We start from the raw sequence: 16,394 nt of genomic DNA, 5'->3' as shown, positions 1-16,394 counted from the left end.
CAGTCTTTTCCCAAATTGCAGAAGCATTTATTTTCATTTGTGCATCACTGATTGCACATCCCTAGTTGTCCTTGAACTGAGTGGCTTGCCAGGTACTTTCTGGATGCTGCCTGACCTGCTGCGCTTTTCCAGCAACACATTTTCAGCTCTGATCTCCAGCATCTGCAGACCTCCCTTTCTCCTCAGGTACTTTCAGGAGGCAGGTAAGAGTCACCCACATTTACTGGAGTGACATAGACCACACCTGATAAGGGTAGCAGATTTTCTTCCCTAAAACATCTTAAAGAACCAGGGATGGATTTTTACAACCATCAGTGGTGGATTGTCATTGTCGCTATTAGCTTTATATGCTAGATTGATGAATTGAATTCAAATTCCATTAGCTATGGTGGAACTTAAATTCATTTTAATAGATCTGAAATTGAAATCTAGGTTCCATAATGGTGGCCTTTCCAGCCATCAGCTATTGTTGTAAAATCCCATGTGGTTCACTGATGTCTTTCCAGGAAGGAGATTTGCCTTAATTATTCAGTCTGCTCGATGAGACTCTGACTCTACAGAAAGTTGTTTGACTCTTAATAGCCCTATGAAGTAAACTAGCAAGCCACTTCCTTTAAAGGTAATTATGGTAACGCAAATATTTCTGGCGTTTAGTAATGCCCACATCTCATGAAAGAATAAAGAAAAAAAGGCTGGGGAAGGAGCTGTGCTTTTTCAAAAAAAAAATCCTTTTATAGTTTCAGTATATTGCTGAGTGGTTGATTATCAATTACTGTCTGACAATACAGCACTTTTCTATTGCTGTGGCAATCTGTCATCACTAGCCGAGAGATTTAATCCAGTTGGCTATTAGTAAAGCATAAAATCCAGCTTCTTCGTGCCTGGACAGAAGAAAGCCACTTAATTCTCCGAGAATGAGCTATCCAGTTATGCCCACTCCACTGCTTTTTGTCCATAGTCCTGCACATTTTCACTTTATAAGGATTGATCCAAATTACTTTTTGAAAGTTATCTAAACTACTTCCTCCACCCTTTTGTCAAACAGTACATTTCAGATCCCAACTTACTTTGCAATTTGTTTTCCATATGTCATGTCTGGTTCTTTTGACATTTATCTTTAAATCTATATCCTCTTTTATCAACCTTTCCCCACTGCAAACAGCTTTTGCTTATTTTCCCTATTGATGAAACCTTGAAGAAATTCACTTTCCATGAAATCTCATTTTAACATTGTGCTGTAGAGAGAATTAACAACAAATTCACTAGTCTTCCCACATAACAGATGTTTTTGAAACTCAGTAGCATTGTAATACATGTCCTCTATATATTTAAGAGATTGACATGTTCCTGGACATGTGGCACCCAGAAGTGAGCAGAATACACTGAGGCTTTTTTTATAATATAAAGGTTACTTTATTCAGTCTTGCTTTATAAAGTAGTAGAGGATTCCATACACTTTTATTAAACAGTCTTCATAATGCCTTCAAAGTTTAAGTTCACCTGAAGTCTGTTGCTGTCCTCCTTGCTGTTTCCTAAGGCATGAGGAAGAGAAATTAAGAAGCATTCTTTTAAAGGAAATCAAGTTTAAATGTAGAAAAATATTTCTGCAGTTGTAGGGAGCCTTATGAGACTGCATTCGGGTACTGTGTTCAGCTTTGTTCTCGTTACATAAGGATGAATATAATTGCGATAGAAGCAATTCAGAGAGGTTCACTGTACAGATTCCTAAGATGAAAGTGTTGTAATCCAGTAGGGTCTGACCTGTCGCCTGTTGAAATTTCAAAGAACAAGGCATGATCTTATTAAATCATAAGATCCTGAGGGAACTCAACAAATAAATGTATTTCTAACTTTGATAAAATTTTACAAACATTAATGCTTTCACCTAGAGTCTGGCTCATTGATATAGTGGTGCCAATACTGATCCCAGGGTGACATATCTGTCCAGTTTGAAAAAAGATGTTTATTGTGACTCTGTACTTTCTGCAACATAAACAATTTAATGTTCATATAGCCACTGTTCCTTTGTTCTCATGTTTCAGTATTGCCAGTCATGTTGACCCGTTCGTACTAACAACTGGGGTGGTGGCCTTGTGCTAACATAGTGGGAGCTGTCCTACTGTCTTACCAAGCAACAGCCTGACATTGTATGGCTCAGTGAAGAATGTTAGGACCAACACTAGGCATCCCTAAAACAAGGGGTCAACCAGGACTGTGTGCAGGCCAAACAACAAACGCAGCATGCACCAAATAGGGCGATGTGACCCTACAACTAATGGATCAGATTCGTGCTCAACAGTCCTTTTGCATCCAATGTCTCCACAATTATCCCCACTGGCAAGGAAATGAGAGCCCAATACATCTTTGTAAAAGGCGAGAGTGTAGTGCTGGAAAAGCACAATAGGTCAGCCAGCATCTGAGGAGCTGGAGAATCGACATGTCAGGCATAAGACCTTCTTCAGGAATCCTGGCTCCCAAAGAAGGACTTTTGCCGAAAACATTGATTCTTCTGCTCCTCGGATGCTGCCTGACCTGCTGTGTATTTTTCTAGCACCACATTGTTGACTCTAAGCTTCAGCATCTGCAGTCCTCACTTTCTCCATCTGTGTAAAAGACAAGGCTGAAATACCTTCAGTAGTGTTCAACCAGAAATACCTATTGAATGATCCATCCTAGCTTTTTCCCATACTACGGGTATCAGTCTTCAACCACTTCACTTCATTCCACATGATATCATGAAATAGCTGATGTCACTAGTTTCCTCCAAAAGCCATGAGCCCTGACAATATTCAGGCAGTTTACTGAAGACTTGTACTCTTGAACTTGAATTTGCCACACCATACTTAAGGTACAACAGTGGCATTTACCTAACAATGTGAAAAATTGCCCAGCTATGCCCTGTCTGCAAAAAGGAGGACAAATCCAACCCAGCCAGTTACTGCCATATCAATAACTCTTGATCATTAGCAAAGTGATGGAATGCATTGTCAATGGTGCTGTGAAGTGTCAATTACACTTCCACTACTCTAAACACTCAGTCCTTCCACTGTGCACAGTAACAGCAATGTGTTCCATTTAAAAGATGCACAACAGCCATTCATCAAGGTTTCTTTGACAGCAAACCCATGACTGCTACCACCTAGAAAGACAAGGGCAATATATGCATTGGAGCACTAGCACCTACATATTTCCTTCCTAGCAACATCCCATCCTGTTTTGGAAGTATATCACTATTCCTCCTTTTTGAGATCAAAATCCTGGAACACACTCCATAACTGCACTATGGGTGTACCTACTGATCCCAACCATAGGGACTGCAATGTTTCAAGAAGGTAGCTCACCACGCCCTTCTCAAGGGCAGTAAGTGCTGAGCTAGCCAGTGTTATCCATATCTTGTGATTGGGGTGTGGGAAAGTAACTTTTAATTTGTTTTTCAGGCTCTCTTATGCAGGGCTAAAGCATATAACTTCTAGTCCATTTGTGTCATTTATGCTATTTACAACTTTTTACCCAGCGTGGAAGAGTACAAGTTTAATTGTTAGAACATAGAACATTACAGCGCAGTACAGGCCCTTTGGCCCTCGATGTTGCACCAACCTGTCATACCAATCTGAACCCCATCTAACCTACTCTATTCCATGTACGTCCATATGCTTGTCCGGTGACAACTTAAATGAGAGGAGTTTGCACATTCTCCGTGTCTGCGTGGGTTTTCTCCGGGTGCTCTGGTTTCCTCCCACAATCCAAAAATGTGCCAGGTTAGGTGAATTGGCCATGCTAAATTGCCCATAGTGTTAGGTGAAGGGGTAAATGTAGGGGAATGGGTCTGGGTGGGTTGCACTTCGGCAGGTCAACGTGGACTTGTTGGGCCAAAGGGCCTGTTTCCAGTAAGTAATCTAATCTAATCTAATATAATCTAAAGTTGTTGATAAATGAATTGAGTTTACGTTCTGATATAAAATAAATGTCACTCCCATGAGTGTCATATTTTACCTTTGGCACTTCTAATATTCTTGAGTCCTTAATGTTGTGAGCATGTTCAGTTTTATCTACCTGTCTGTATACTTGCTGAGAATGCACTTGTCTATCTATAGAAATAGTTTGCATCTTTGGTTGTGCAGATAACATCCTTGGTATCACACACCTTTTGCTTCTAAACTTTCAGTGCACAGAATGTGGTCATTTAGCCTATGGTACGTTTGTCATTGAGTCCAATTTAGTCACTTAAAACAGCCTTTTCCCTACACCCCAGCAAATTAATATGTTCCAATAAGTGTTCAATTGCCTCTTTAAAGCTCAAGCAGAACCTGATTCTTCTACTTGTTTCAGGTAGTGTTACAGATTTCAGTGATACAATGTGTGATAACATTGCTCCTTATTTCCCCTCTAGTTATTTGTTAATTATTTTCAATATATGATCTCAGGTTACCATGACATTCCTACCAAACCATTCAATTTTCAGTATAGTTTTTCCTTTAGTTGTCCTCTTAATGTTCTCTGCTGTAAGGAGAACAAAATCAAATCCTTCAGTCTCTTTTAAATGCCTTCATTTTTGATAGCAGGCTGATAAACTTCCTTTTAACTGTGTCCATGACTTCAATAACATGAAGTTTGATGCACAGACTCCTGTATATATCCTTCCAGACATTAGTAATGATTTATCATGATTCAGAGATGCCGGTTTTGGACTATAACCTGGTGTTGTGTGATTTTTAATGATTTATCATGATTTCCTTGTTTTTACTGCATTGGCTTTCCCTGCGCCTGTTTACAAAGGCAAATATGGCATACATTCAAAGCTTTAGAAGCCTGACACTTAAACATATGTGAACGTGTACCCTCCGGGCTCTTGGTTTCTCTTCCCAGATAGTGTGATTTAAATTATCTTCCTCTCCAATTTGTTTCTCCAAACGGGGAAAGTTTTCCAGTTATCGGCATAAAATTGTATCTGCTAGCATTTTCCAGGTCATCAGTTTTTTTTTTTGTCTTCGTGAGGTCTACTGGCATCTCATTCACTATTTACTGGGTCAAATTTTGTGTAATCCTCAAACTTTCAAAACTTTACAAACCGCATCCTTGACCGCATTATTTAATATATCAATTAAAGAAGTGGTCCTTATACCAAGGTTCTGCTACATAATTCCCTCCAGTTAGAAAAACATCAACTCATAACTACACTGTTGCCCATTCTTTGGCCATTGCATTCCCAAGTTACCACATTCCTCTGTGCTTCTATGCCTCAAGTAAGGCTGCTATGGGGGTACTAAATGAAATGCTTTTTGTAAATTCATATATATATGTGTATGTATGCATATGTATCCACTACCCACATCAGGCTCAATTTGTCTTTAATAAATCTGAACTGGCTGTCTCTTACCCATGCTTTTTTAGATGAGCTTTCCTTTTTTCTTTGGTCACCAGTTTTTTTACCTCTGATGTCAGATGGACTGGCCTGTAGCTACCAAGCTTATCCCATTGAATGGGATGGGAAATTTACTATCCTCCATTCTACAGGAATCACTCCCATGTTCAAGAGGGTTGAACAACTGTTTGCACATTCTCCCCGTGTCTGCGTGGGTTTCCTCCGGGTGCTCCGGTTTCCTCCCACAGTCCAAAAATGTGCAGGTTAGGCGAATTAGCCATGCTAAATTGCCCGTACTGTTAGATGAAGGGGTAAATATAGGGGAATGGGTCTGGGTGGGTTACACTTCGGCGGGTCGGTGTGGACTTGTTGGGCCGGAGGGCCTATTTCCACACTGTAAGTAATCTAATCTAATCTAAACTGTGGTCAAAGCTCCTGCTGACTGTGTTTGATTCACTCAACAACCTAGCATTCTATCTGGATCAGATAACTTATCAACTTTGTGTGATGCCATCCTACTTAGCACATCTGTCTTTGTCCTTCTTACTCCCTTCCCATTGAAGCTAACTTTATCCTAGTCTTCTGTGAAGACAGGTGAGAAGTACTATTTTGTACTCTGCCTCGAACAAGAGAAATACTTTCCTTGTTCCAAATCAATCCCGCTAGAGATCTGAAAAAAGAAATACTACAAAAAGCTTGGCAACATCTGTGGAGAGAGAAAAACACAAGTCAGAATATTCCCAGGTACGGAACGACATGGTATTCACAAGAAAATTGGGATAAATCACATGCCACGACCACCGGGGATCTTCTCAATATTCAGAGGAAAAGTCACATTTTCCAAAAGTGTTGAAGGATAAGATGAGAATCTCATTAAGTGAATGGTGAGAGGCCGATTTGCATGTATTAGCTTGCATTAACATCTTATTTTACCTAATCGCATGAATATGCAGCCTCCATTCTCCCAGCCACAGGAAAGAAACTAGATGGTGACAATTCATGACATGAAAGAACTGTGACTCTGCACTTCGATGCCGCACTTGGGTGCCATGCACTCCAATCATTAGAATGCTATTGCAAAGACATTTTGCCCCTAGGTAAAGGCACCCACCTCAGATTGAACCAGGTTGCTTCTCAGGGCTGCTCGCTTGCCTGTCTTCGTGGTTTGTGTCCAGTTCACTGCTCACAGCTTTCCTGCTTGGCCTTGCTCTGTTATGCTTTGAGCCATCAGCCAGAGTTTAAAGGCCCGCAGTAGTTCTGGCTTGCCTTGCTGCTTCGCACAGACCCAAAGTTAAGCAACTTGTCATAGTTGTCACAGTGATCAGTCAAGTAGGTGGATATGTTGCTGACCAGCATTTTGCTGAGTCAGTCACACTGTGCCAGCACAGAGCAAACACATGGTCATTCGCTTGCTGTGCATGCAATGTCTTAATGGAGTTTCTAGGAGTTGGGGGATCAGCTCCTGATCTCAGTCCAGGCGTTTGGATACAGTCATTTATTTTAAGGATTGGATCGGGACAGGGATCACAGAGTCACTGAGATGTGCAGACCTTTTGGTCCAACTCTTCCATGCCAACAAGATAACCCAATCTAGTCCCACTTGCCAGCACCCGGCCCATATCCCTCCAAACCCTTCTATACAGATATCACCCTCTGCATGAAAACTATGCCCCTTAACTCTCTTTTTTAATATATTTCCCCTCTCACCCTAAACCTTTGCCCTCTAGTTTTTTACTCCCCCACCCCAGGGAAAAGACTTTGTCTAGTTACCCTATCCATGCCCCTCATGTTTTTATAAACCTCTATAAGGTCACCCCTCAGCCTCTGACGCTCCAGGGAAAACAGTCCCAAGCTGTTCAAGGTCTCTCTATAGCTCAAATCATCCAACCCTGGCAACATCCTTCTAAATCTTTTCTGAACCCTTTCAAGTTTCACAACATCTTTCTGATAGGAAGGAGACCAGAATTGCACGCAATATTCCAAAAGTGGCCTAACCAATATCCTGTGCAGCCGCAACATGACCTCCCAACTCCTGTACTCAATACTCTGATCAATAAAGGAAAGCCTACCAAACACCACCTTCACTATCCTATCTATGTGCGACTCCACTTTCAGGGAGCTATGAACCTTCACTCCAAGGTCTCTTTGTTCAGCAACAATCCCTCGGACCTTACCATTAAGTGTATAAGTCCTGCTAAGATTTACTTTCCCAAAATGCAACACCTCGCATTTATCTAAATTAAACTCCATCTGCCACTTCTCAGCCCATTGGCTCATCTGATCAAGATCCCGTTGTAATCAGAGGTAACTTTTTTTGCTGTCCTCTACACCTCCAATTTTGGTGTCATCTGCAAACTTATTAACTATACCTCTTATGCTCACATCCAAATCATTTATATAAATGATGAAAAGTTGTGGACCCAGCACCGATCCATGTGGCACTCCACTGCTTAAAGATTTCCAGTCTGAAAAACAACCCTCCACCACCATCATCTGTCTTTTATATTTGAGTTAGTTCTGTATCCAAATGACTAGTTTTCTCTGTCTTCCATGAGATCTGATGTTGCTAACCAGTCTCCCATGGGGAACCTTGTCGAACACCTTACTGAAGTCCATATAGATCACATCCACCACTCTACCCTAATCAATCTTCTTTGTTACTTCTCCAAAAAACTCAATCAAGTTTGTGAGATATGATTTCCCATACACAAAGCCATGTTGACTATCCCTAATCAGTCCTGCCTTTCCAAATACATATGGAACCTGTCCCTTAGGATTCCCTCCAACAACTTGCCCACCACTGACGTCAGGCTCACTAGTCTATAGTTCCCTGGCTTGTCCTTACCACCTTTTTTAAACAGTGGCATTACATTAGCCAACTTTAAGTCTTCCGGCACCTCACCTGTGACTATCGATGATACAAATATCTCAGCAAGAGGCCCAGCAATCACTAGCTTTTATACTAACCATGATCTACTCCCCACTTTGCAGCCCCACAGGCTAAGGATGACATTCTTGTATTTGGATTGGTCTGGTTCGTGCATTTGCATTATGCTTTGGACAGAGTTTTCCCATAATCTTTGCATGAGGGGATACAGTCGACTCAGAAGAGCTGAGAGAGCAGCTGCAGTCTTTTGAGTAGGAAAAGGAGGATATTAAGCAAGCGAAACATCACCTTCTGTATGACTGCATGTTGCAGATACAGGGCAACAAGAAGCTGGATCGGATTTAACTGATAGTTTTCCAGTAGATCAGAGCTGGGTGCAGTGATAAATCATTTGACTATAAATCTGTTGGTGCTAAAATGATTATATTTCTGTTCTGAAGAGGCAATGGGGCTTCTCATTGTTTATTTATTGTTTGATTATGTTTTCTTGTATAAAAGTGAATGTTTCAAACTATCTGAAGGCTTTCCTGAATGTGATAGTTCCTCATTGTTCAATATTAAGATTGTGGGCTCTCCTGGACATCCCTTCCATAAACATGCATGGTGAGGACATGTAAAGTCCACCCTGCAATATTTTGCTGTGTAATATGTTATTCCTGGCCAATCCTTCTTCACAGCTCACCTACACTGATGCCTTCTCATTCTCAAATGCAATCTCGTTCTTCAACATCATTCCTTCTTTCAAAGATTCAGCATTGACTTTTCCTTATGCTAGAAATACAGACATCAACAAAAATTTCCATGCTTGTTTTAAAAAGTTCCCTTATTAGTGCTCTATGATTTTTGTATTTTCTGAGGAACAAGTCTGTGCTGAGATTTCAGTCTCCTGATAATTTGCGTGTGAATAGTGCACATACATCAGTGTTACAGCGTTTTTTTTCCTTAACCGTAACCAAATGGATTCAGTCTTTTAATATTGTAGTGTATCCTTCATCAGTAGATCTTTTAGTATTATTCTTGATCAACACTGCCAATGACCCCTCCCTCCCAACAGATTTCTCTTCCTGTCCTTCATGAATATATTGCAGCTAGAACAGTTGGATCCCATTTCCTATGCAGATCTTCTGTGCACACTTTTTACTGTATCTCTACATACATGTGACAGTAAATTTTAAATCGATTTAAAGTTGTGTCTCTGTTATGGCTGTTTCACAGTGAGCTGTGTGACAAGTTGTGCCTGCAGCTCACCAACATTATTTGGAATACTCTTTGCATTAAGACATATTTTCCCATCATTTCTCCTCCAGAAAGATCTGTTTTTTGTTTCTCCACCATTCTTTGGTTTATTCCTTGTAGTTTTCTGTGTGCCTTGTTTCTTGTATCTACAGCTTTAATGCTGATTTCTCTCCCTTGCCAACTCATTTGAAATCCTTTTCTCAAACTACTAGTCAACCAATCTGTAAGAAAGTTGCACTTGGGATGGGGCCAACTTAGCTAACATGTATAGATCCCTCCTGTATCAGAATGGTCCCACTGCCCAGGAATCGGAACCTCTCCTTCCTGCACAACTACAGCTGTGTATCTACCTACACTATCTTCATTTGTCTAAAGTTAAAAATCACACAACACCAGATTATAGTCCAACGGGTTTAATTGGAAGCACACTAGCTTTCGGAGCGCCGCTCCTTCATCAGGTGATTGTGACAACCACCTGATGAAGGAGCGGCACTCCAAAAGCTAGTGTGCTTCCAGTTAAACCTGTTGGACTATAACCTGGTATTATGTGATTTTTAACTTTGTACACCCCAGTCCAACACCAGCATCTCCAAATCATTTGTCTACTCACTATGGTGCTGCATTGGGAGTAATCGCTTTTTCTTTTAGTTTTTAGGAAAGGCAGGAAATGTTTTAATTATTGTCTCCAGTTTCCTCCCACAGTCCAAAGATGTGCAGGTCAGGTGAATTGGCCATTCTAAATTGCCCATAGTGTTAGGTGCATTAGTCAGAGGGAAATGTGTCTGGTGGGTTAATCTTTGGAGGGTCAGTGTAGACTTGTTGGGCCAAAGGGCCTATTTCCATACTGTAGGTAATCTAATCTACTCCTCGGTTGTGCCTTACTTTCAAAGTTGACTGGGGTTAGCTACCACATTTTGTTGTTTTTGGCTCATGGCACATGGGTACCACTGGCAAGGCTAGACTATATTGTTGCAAAAGCTAATATGAGATGGGAATAATTTCTGCATAGTTCACATTTAACATCTTTTTATGTTTCTAATTTCCAGCTGGGTGTAATTGTTGTCATTGGTATTTTTCCCTGAAACCTTGAATTTATTGTCCTTCATTCAGCTTGGCTAACAGTGTAGTGCGTTGTCATTTTCCTCTATCTGTTAACATTGCTACCAAAGCAGAACAGCCTGCATGGGATGTTTTCATAATCTTTCTTGCTATTCAGGCGCCATTAGAGAAGTCACTGGTCTATATACTCAGCCTGCTTAACTTTATGCCTGTTGGCATAGACTGGACATGATCGAGTACAGTGGTGTTTGGCATTTTGTCCTTTTTTTATCATTTATGGTAGTTTTTTAAAAGAAATGTCTCAATAATTAAACATATGTCCAGTTTACAGAGCATCCTATAGTATCCTCCTTTTACTTGAATATTGCATCAATTGGTGCATATATACACTTGCCATGCCACTTTTAAAACTGTCCACTTTACTGTACATGATAGCGTAATGATTGAGAAACATGCTGCTGACCCTAAGTAGCTGGCTCCCTTCAGTGAAAAAGAATGGAATTGTCTTTGAAATTTTATTTCTGGAGAGCTCCTGTGGTGATTTCAAACATTCAGTACTAGTTACCAATTATGTATGTAAGACTTAATTGGAAAAAAAAATCACTTGTTCCATCTTAAATTTAAAACGTATGCCAGATGTCAAAAACATTTTTTTTAAAAAGAAAGCGATCTGAGAGAAAATGGCGTATACTTGTCTTCGTAACTAGAGTCATAGCGATGTACAGCACGGAAACAGACCCTTCGGTCCAACTCCTCCGTACCAACCAGATATCCTAACTTAATCTAGTCCCACCTGACAGCACCCGGCCCATATCCCTCCAAATCCTTCCTTTTCATATACCCATCCATTTGTCTTTTAAATATGTCACCCTCTGAGTGAAAAAGTTTCCCCTTTGGTCCTTTTTCTGTCTTTCCCCTCTCACCCTAAACCTATGCCGTCTAGTCCTGGACTCTTCCACCGCAAGGAAAAAGTCTTTGTCTATTTACCCAATCCATGCCCCTCATGATTTTATAAACCTCAATAAGGTCATCCCTCAGCCTCCGAGAATATTAAATATGTTTGGTCAATGTATAAAGGACTTAAATGATCTTCCATGAAAATCATGCTGTATATATTTTTTTAAAATGTAGAAGTTGGGTGTTAAATGTTTTCTATAACATTGCAGTGACAAACAGCATAAAGGTTTTGAGTGAACCAGCTGATAACTGTTTTCATGTCTTTTAGGAGCACCAAGCATATTGTTACTGAAGTTGTTAATTGTGTCAATACTTCAGGATGTGGTCACTTTCCACATTCAAGCATCAACACAATAAACCAGTTTGACCTGCTTGTTATTATTAGATGCCCTGGGCATGTCAGAGGCTTTTGCAAAGCCAAGGCTATTAATCAAGCTTGACTACTTTTATTGATCGGGCCTCCATGGTCTGGTTACATGCCACTCTGTTTATATATTGCTGTTTAATTTACAGCCACCTTGCGTGCACTCTATCTAAGTGACAACGATTTTGAAATCCTGCCGCCAGAAATTGCGAAGCTCACGAAGCTGCAGATCGTAAGTAATTTATCTAAATTCTTGAAAAATCAATTCACTTTTGCAGCTCCCTAAGTTCTGAATCAAGTCAATTCGAACATCTCTGGGGTTTATTTTGCCGGAATAAACCACATCACCTGGCACTGCCATCTGCTCATCTGTAGAGGCTTGCAATAAATTGAGATAGTGAGAGGAAGCATGTTAAGAATTGTTTGTAAACTATTTCGTTTGAAATCTGAATTGGTCTAAGAGCTCTCCATTTTCAGATCAGCCTGAGGGACAATGACCTCATATCGCTGCCAAAGGAGATTGGAGACTTGTCTCAGTTGAAGGAGCTCCATATTCAAGGAAATCGACTCACCGTACTTCCCCCTGAAATGGGTAAGAGTATGGGTTTCATAGTCTGTCCTTTTGATAATATATTGATATGTTTTGCGTGCTACCAATAAGAAAAGAGATCTTACTAACACACCAGGTAGCTAGCATTTTAAAACACATGTTGAGTGACACACAAAATGTCCAAAGAACAGTAAAGTCTAAAGCAAAAAACCCAAACAATATTTAATTAGAGATATTTTGGTTGTCATTCCATTTTCTAAGAATCTGGATTGATGTGAGAGTATGCCAAGAATGTAAACGAAGGCATTTAAATCCATGCCCATAAGAAAAGCAAAATCAATTGATTTCTCTCATTCCAAAAAACTTAAAATGCATTCATAATTGTAACTGAATTTTACAGGAAAGACAAAGCTGTAATAAAATGTAATGTTATTTTTAATTCCATTCTTGGCTCAGTATTGAGCTCAGGGAGTGGAAACCTCTACGTCTATTCTCTCATGTCATCTCAAATAATTTTCATGCACAGCAGTACTGTGAAAATTAAAATGGAAGGACTCCATGGTGGCACTGGCCCTGGTATGTGGGACAGTTGTAGGGAATGGAAATTTCACTGGCTTCTCTTTTCAAATACTGGAACTTTTTTCATGGGAACCTCTACAGTTGATATTCAGATTTGCTAAATGATTTACTAAGGAAGAGAAAGGATGAACTTGGTGAAAAGTTAAAAATTTGAAGCATATCAAACCTTATCACAAGTCACCAATTCTGATTTTAATAAATGAGTTTTGGTCAATATTAATTTTTAAATAGCTTTCATTCCTTCACTATCTTATTTAAAATAAATGTTTACACTGCTGCAAGGGATAGTTGTAGCCAGAAGATTAGGAAGATTTTAGTAACCAGCAAAGGAAGACTTAAAAAAAATAAATGGGGAGAAATCCAAATTAGAAAATAAAGTATCAAGACGTTTTTACAAAAACAATACAGTCAGAGCTTCTGCAATGGTGTTGAAAAATAAAATGTGGATCAATTTGATGACTGAAATAGAGAAGTAATAATGGAAAACAAAGAATTGGCATACTTTTCACCATGTCATAGTCAGAGAGTTATTGAGATGTACAGCACAGAAACAGAGCCTTCGGTCCATACCAACCAGGTATCCTAAATTAATCTAGTCCCAATTGTCAGCACTTGACCCATATCCCTCTAAACCCTTCCTGTTCATGTACCCAACCAGGTGCTTTGTACCAGCCTCCATCACTTCCTCTGGTAGCTCATTCCATACATGCACTATCCTGTGTGAAAAAAATTCTGTATTTTCCCTAAGCATAGGAGGGGACGAGACTAAGGGTTGACATGTTTCGTGGACCTTACAACCAGGAGCCTTGATTTCTTCAAGATAGTGGATGCATTGATTGCAAGCTTCCCCAGAAGTAAAGGTCCCCCAGATTCTGGAAAGACCTAGTGGATAGGAGAACTGCAAAAGTTATTTCCCTGCTCAAAAAATAAGCAAGACAGAAAAACTAGAGCCCAGTTAGCCTAATATCTGTCATTGGCAAATTACTGAAATTCATTTTTAAGAAGGACTTAGCAGGCATTTACAAATTCAAAATGACAGCGAGCAGAGTCAACATTATGCCACAAACCAAAGTAGGTGATATAAATATTCTTCTCCTCAATTCTGGTGCAGAAGACTAGACTGAAGCATTTGCAACCACCCTCACTGAGGAGCACTGAATGGCCAAATTCCCTTGATCTGCTCCAGCATGATGGATGCTAGTCAATTCGTATTCTTGTGGTATCAAAAACCATTGAAGGTACTGGACACAGGAGCGGCTACAGGCCCTGATGACATTCCATTAGTAATATTGATGACTTGAGTTCCAGAATTAGTCTGCCTTGAGCCAAGCTATTCCAATTCAGCTCAGCATTGACATCTGCCCAGCAATGTGGATCATTGCCCCCGGTATAACCTGTGTGCAAAAAGCAGGACAAATCTAATCTGGACAACTATCACCCCATCAGTCTACATTCAATCATTAGCAAATAAATGGAAACTGTTGTTAAATCGTCCACTTAGGATGGACGAATTTTTTTTCTTTCAGAGGGACATTCATCTTCAGAATTTTCTACCACAAAACAGTGGAGATTGGGTCATTGATTATTGAAGGCTGAGTTAGATTTTTGATTTATGAGGGAGTTGAGCATTATGGATTAGGCAGGAAAGTGTGTTCTTATTGAATGGCATAGCAGCTCAACAGAATGAATGACCTACCTTGACTGTTTCTTAAATTCTGTGACATCCTTCATAAAGTGTGGAGCCCAGAATTGTACACTATACTCCAACCAGGTCCTTACCAGAGATTTGTAGAAGTTTGACATGACTTTGTTTTGTATGAAATGTCCCACGAGCAAAGCCAGGTTTATTATACACTTTCTTATCAGTCTTCCCATCCTTATCTGCCTCCTTTCAAAGATTTATGAAAATGCATCCACCTGCATCCCTCCAAATTAGCCCCATTAATGCTGGTCTGGCAGCATCTGAGGTGAGAAAACAGAGTTAAAGATTCAGGGTAATGATCTTTCCTATCAGCAAAATGATTATCAGATCAACCATGTTTCCATTTAATGGCAGAGCAGACTCGATGGGCTAAATAGTCTACCTCTGCTCCTCATCTCCATTTGATTGTCAGTTCAGCATAACCGTCAGCTGATATTTAAAAAAACACGTCTACCTCTTTCAATACTCTAGCCTTCACTACTCTGACATAGAGAATTCCAGACATTCACTACCCTCTAAGAGAAGACATTTCTTCTCAGTTTTAAGTGAGAATTCCCCTATTCCTTAAGTATCTCCCCTCTTTCAAAATTCCCCACTAGTGGCAATTGCTTCGCTATCTATCATGTTAAGCACCCACAGAACCTTGCATGTTTCAATGAGATCACCCCTTACTGTTCTGAATTCTGATAAATAAAGGCTCTAAACTGCTGAACCATTTTTGCTAAATCTACCCTCTTCATTCAAGGAATCTGCCCATTGGAATTTCTTTAGATCAGCCTCGATTCAAGTATATTTTTAAAATATGATAAGGTTGCACAACTTCACCATCTTCTCCAGAACAATTCAGGATTGCTAATAAATGTTAGCTTAGCCAGTCATGTCCACATTCCACAAAATAAAAAAAAACACATTGTCTGTTTCAATTTAATAAAATATGCAACAGATATTCTCTGGTTCAATGCTCAGGACAATGTTTGGAACAACCAAAGTGCCTTGTCTAAATTTGGTAACATCTAGCAGTTAACTGTCAATCATCATGTAATTCTCTGTGAATCAGACTCACCTTGCTAACCCATCAGATTGCACTTCACGTGTATAAAAATGTTGTTTTGTTTGCGTTGATATTCTTGAGAATGTCCTGATGAGTGCAAGATAAAAAGCTTTCTGACAAAATGTCTTATTTTTCAGAAATAGTTAAATTCAATATTTTAAAACTATTTGATTTAATATCATGACTTCAACATAAATTACAAAATTTAGTAGTAGCGGTAATATAATAGTAATTCAGAAATGTTAACCTGCACTTACAAAGGAAATTAGAAACACCTCTTTGATTGTTACTTCAAAATGAATCAATTACAAATACTTCACTGCCAATTGTGAAAAGTTTTATGTGATTCACAGTTTGGATGATCCGGTACTTAAATCTTGAATTCTTAAACTCTAAGAGTATAAAGTTCTTTCTCCAAAGTCTAGCCTGCTGCTTTGACAAAAACTTTATAGATTGCTATGATGCTTTTCAATTGAAAATAAGGCAGTATTGCATATGGAAAGGATAGTGAAAATGGTTAGCGTCAATACTAGATGACACCACACTTGCAATATAAGCCTGATGATAAGTTGACCTTATACTAGAAACTTTTAAAACCATTTTACAGAAGCGTTCACTAGACTCTACTCTCCATCCCTTAGGCAATT

The 16,394-nt window shown here is 39.6% G+C and overlaps 1 protein-coding gene across 2 annotated transcripts in view; it reads left to right on the top strand.

The window, feature by feature from the left end:
* The window catches only part of rsu1 (Ras suppressor protein 1), a 169,667-nt gene that overhangs the window by 83,753 nt on the left and 69,520 nt on the right, over window positions 1–16,394 (top strand). For both annotated transcript variants that reach the window (XM_043690376.2, XM_043690377.2), the window contains exons 6-7: window positions 12,015–12,097; window positions 12,343–12,457. In XM_043690376.2, coding sequence (XP_043546311.1) covers window positions 12,015–12,097; window positions 12,343–12,457 — 198 coding nt within the window. The remainder of the gene's footprint in view (window positions 1–12,014; window positions 12,098–12,342; window positions 12,458–16,394) is intronic.

The sequence above is a fragment of the Chiloscyllium plagiosum genome, unplaced genomic scaffold, assembly GCF_037043375.1.
Source record: "Chiloscyllium plagiosum isolate Xiang-an unplaced genomic scaffold, Cpla_swu_hap1 HiC_scaffold_5, whole genome shotgun sequence".
In the NCBI taxonomy this organism is placed as follows: domain Eukaryota; kingdom Metazoa; phylum Chordata; class Chondrichthyes; order Orectolobiformes; family Hemiscylliidae; genus Chiloscyllium; species Chiloscyllium plagiosum.
Note: the sequence above shows the minus strand (reverse complement) of the source record. Positions and strands in the feature narration are given on the sequence as shown.